Here is a 2480-nt window from a genome sequence, read left to right on the forward strand (position 1 = left end):
TCTCTCTCTCTCTCTCTCTCTCTCAAGTACTCCTCCTCTGAGGGGTGTACATCTCTCAGAGCGTCTCTTCTGTGTGTACAGTACTGAATGTCTCCCAGGCCGCATGATGGAGTTAATTGACCGAGTTGAACATCAATCTCCACGGCCTCTCAGCAGATGGACCAAATTGCCTCAGTACAGCACACATCAGACTCTCATCAGACACAGCCACAGGCAACAGTGAGACAGAGTCGACTCCTGCAAGAAGAATGCTACACACTGACTTTACTACATTGCTTAGACTTTTTCAGACTTATAATTAAGTGAAAAGGAGAAACACGTGATACGGCTGGAAGAAAAATACCAATTTGTGTACGGTTTCTCAAACAGAGTGCATTTCTACAGATTTTCCATTTGGTAACAAATTCTGCTCCACCTCGCCTGCCAAATTCTACCCTCGGCTCCTAAATCTTCATACGCCGCCCAAGGCAAAGAGACAAACATCTGCCTAAGGGTAACACAACAAAGCCAGGTGCTCTTTCCCTCATGTATCTCTTTGTAAATATAACTTGTCATGTGCTGTTATGAGCAGCATAAATGTTTATCACCAACTGGGTTTGTTTATTATCAGTAGTGTCACATTTGATTGTGATGGTCTCTTTGGTGAATCAATGTGAACTTTATGAGATAAAGATGTAATTTGCTTATTGGGGTTTCATTTTGTACACTCAGAATAGATTAGAGCCGGTGTCATTCTTACAGATAGGAAGGTTTGTGAACACTGTGTTCGTTCAAAAATATGTCTGTGTGCAGAGCCAACAGCGTGAGATACCTGCTGAAGTGCTCTCTGAATATCGATGCCTTGGCCCCAAGGTGCTGGTGGGTTGGCCAGACATTCTCCAGCATTTCCACGGCGAGATATATCTATCCTCTGCCTACGGAGGTTCTGGAAGGCTGTGGACATGACTTTGACTCCATCATATGTGAGAGCTCCAGTGTACTGCACAAAGAATGCAGAGAGACATATGAGAAGTATATTTATATATCTAAATATGGTATAAATGATAATTATATATAACAGTTTATAATATAATTTTGTGTTAAAATCTGTTTAAATTGACTATTCGACTAAATGTCTTTTCATTTTGAAGAATCAAAAGCCTTTTGTATTTTGTCATCAGATTTTGATGTAATACAATAGTGCTCTCTAGAACTGTGCCAGTGATTCATTATACAACTTAATTACATGTTGTTGCTTTGTTTTTATTCATTATCTGTCAGGGCAGAATCAGTTCTTCACACTGTAGTCAGTTGAGCGGCTCACCTTCAGTCCTCGCTTGGGAACTTTGGCGTCTTTGTTGTCAAAGTCCATCCACTGCTGCACTATCCTACTGATGTTACGGTCTGCATAGTTCACCAGCTGGAAGCCTGTTACATTCGCCTCACTCTTCTTAAACTCTGTCAGGTCGATGTCCAGAAACCCCTAAAGGAGCACAGAGAACATGCATGTCATACTGTGATTTAAGTTTCAGTAAAAAATAGAAGTTCTCCATGGTCAAGAAAATGAGAAGAAATCCAATTTCAGCCAAACGTCAATCATTAAAGACAAGCCATTGACTAAATTGAAAAGGGAGACCAATTTGAGATAAAATACAATGACAAATCCCCTGCAATTGTTAAAAAAAAAATCCAATGTAAGACCTCGACAGGAAATGAAGGTTGAATTCGCAGCGGAGGGAGTCATTTTCGCATTAATGCTCAGGTGCAGCGAGAGAGCAGGAGGCCGGGCCTGTGGAGTGCCTTCAAATGTAATGCAGGGTTTAAAACGATAATGGAAAGAATGGTTGGGTCAATCACTTAATGAAAAAGGCTAATCCCTCTCATCCACTGAGGCTGGTTATCCAAGAAAGCTTGGGTGTTATCCGATGTGGTGACAGAAAATGCAGGAACTGTGAATAGGAATTTGGAGTAAAAAAACGGACACATATTGAGAGTTTGCCGGAGGTCTGCCTTTGATCCCACAGGTGCTATTTAGTAATTCAAGGCCTTTTCCCACAATCCAATCAGCTGAGGTACCCTTGTGAAAAAAAAGTATACTTTATTGTATTTGTAATATATTACCTGTTTTAATAGTACATTGCAAATATACTAAAAAAAAAAGTACTATCTTTAAATATATAAAAAGTATATTAGCATCATGCTTTTGTCTATTTTCACAATACAACTTTTAACACACTTTAAAACAATTGTAATTTAGTATATTTTCTACAAATATATTTGACAAAAATATACTTGAATTGAAAGTTCTGTTTATTTTTTATAAGTAACAATTGTAATTTTCTACAAATATATTTGACAAAAATATACTTGAATTGAAAGTTCTGTTTATTTTTTATATTTTTTATATATTTTTTAACTGTGTGCTGAAAATGATCATTGTAACAATGCATTGAAAGTATACTTTCAAAGTACATTATTAAATAACCTGAAGTCGTAGTATT

The 2480-nt window shown here is 37.7% G+C and overlaps 1 protein-coding gene across 1 annotated transcript in view; it reads right to left on the bottom strand.

Annotated features, from left to right (window-relative positions):
• LOC107744568 (glutamate receptor 1-like) overlaps positions 1-2480 on the bottom strand; it is a gene marked incomplete at its 5' end in the record, with an annotated part of 51982 nt that overhangs the window by 37595 nt on the left and 11907 nt on the right. The window contains 2 exons of the mRNA XM_016558284.1: positions 812-979; positions 1304-1462. Of these exons, the coding sequence (XP_016413770.1) occupies positions 812-979; positions 1304-1462 (327 nt within the window). The remainder of the gene's footprint in view (positions 1-811; positions 980-1303; positions 1463-2480) is intronic.

This window comes from Sinocyclocheilus rhinocerous, unplaced genomic scaffold (assembly GCF_001515625.1).
Source record: "Sinocyclocheilus rhinocerous isolate Xijiao unplaced genomic scaffold, SAMN03320098_v1.1 scaffold557, whole genome shotgun sequence".
Taxonomy (NCBI): domain Eukaryota; kingdom Metazoa; phylum Chordata; class Actinopteri; order Cypriniformes; family Cyprinidae; genus Sinocyclocheilus; species Sinocyclocheilus rhinocerous.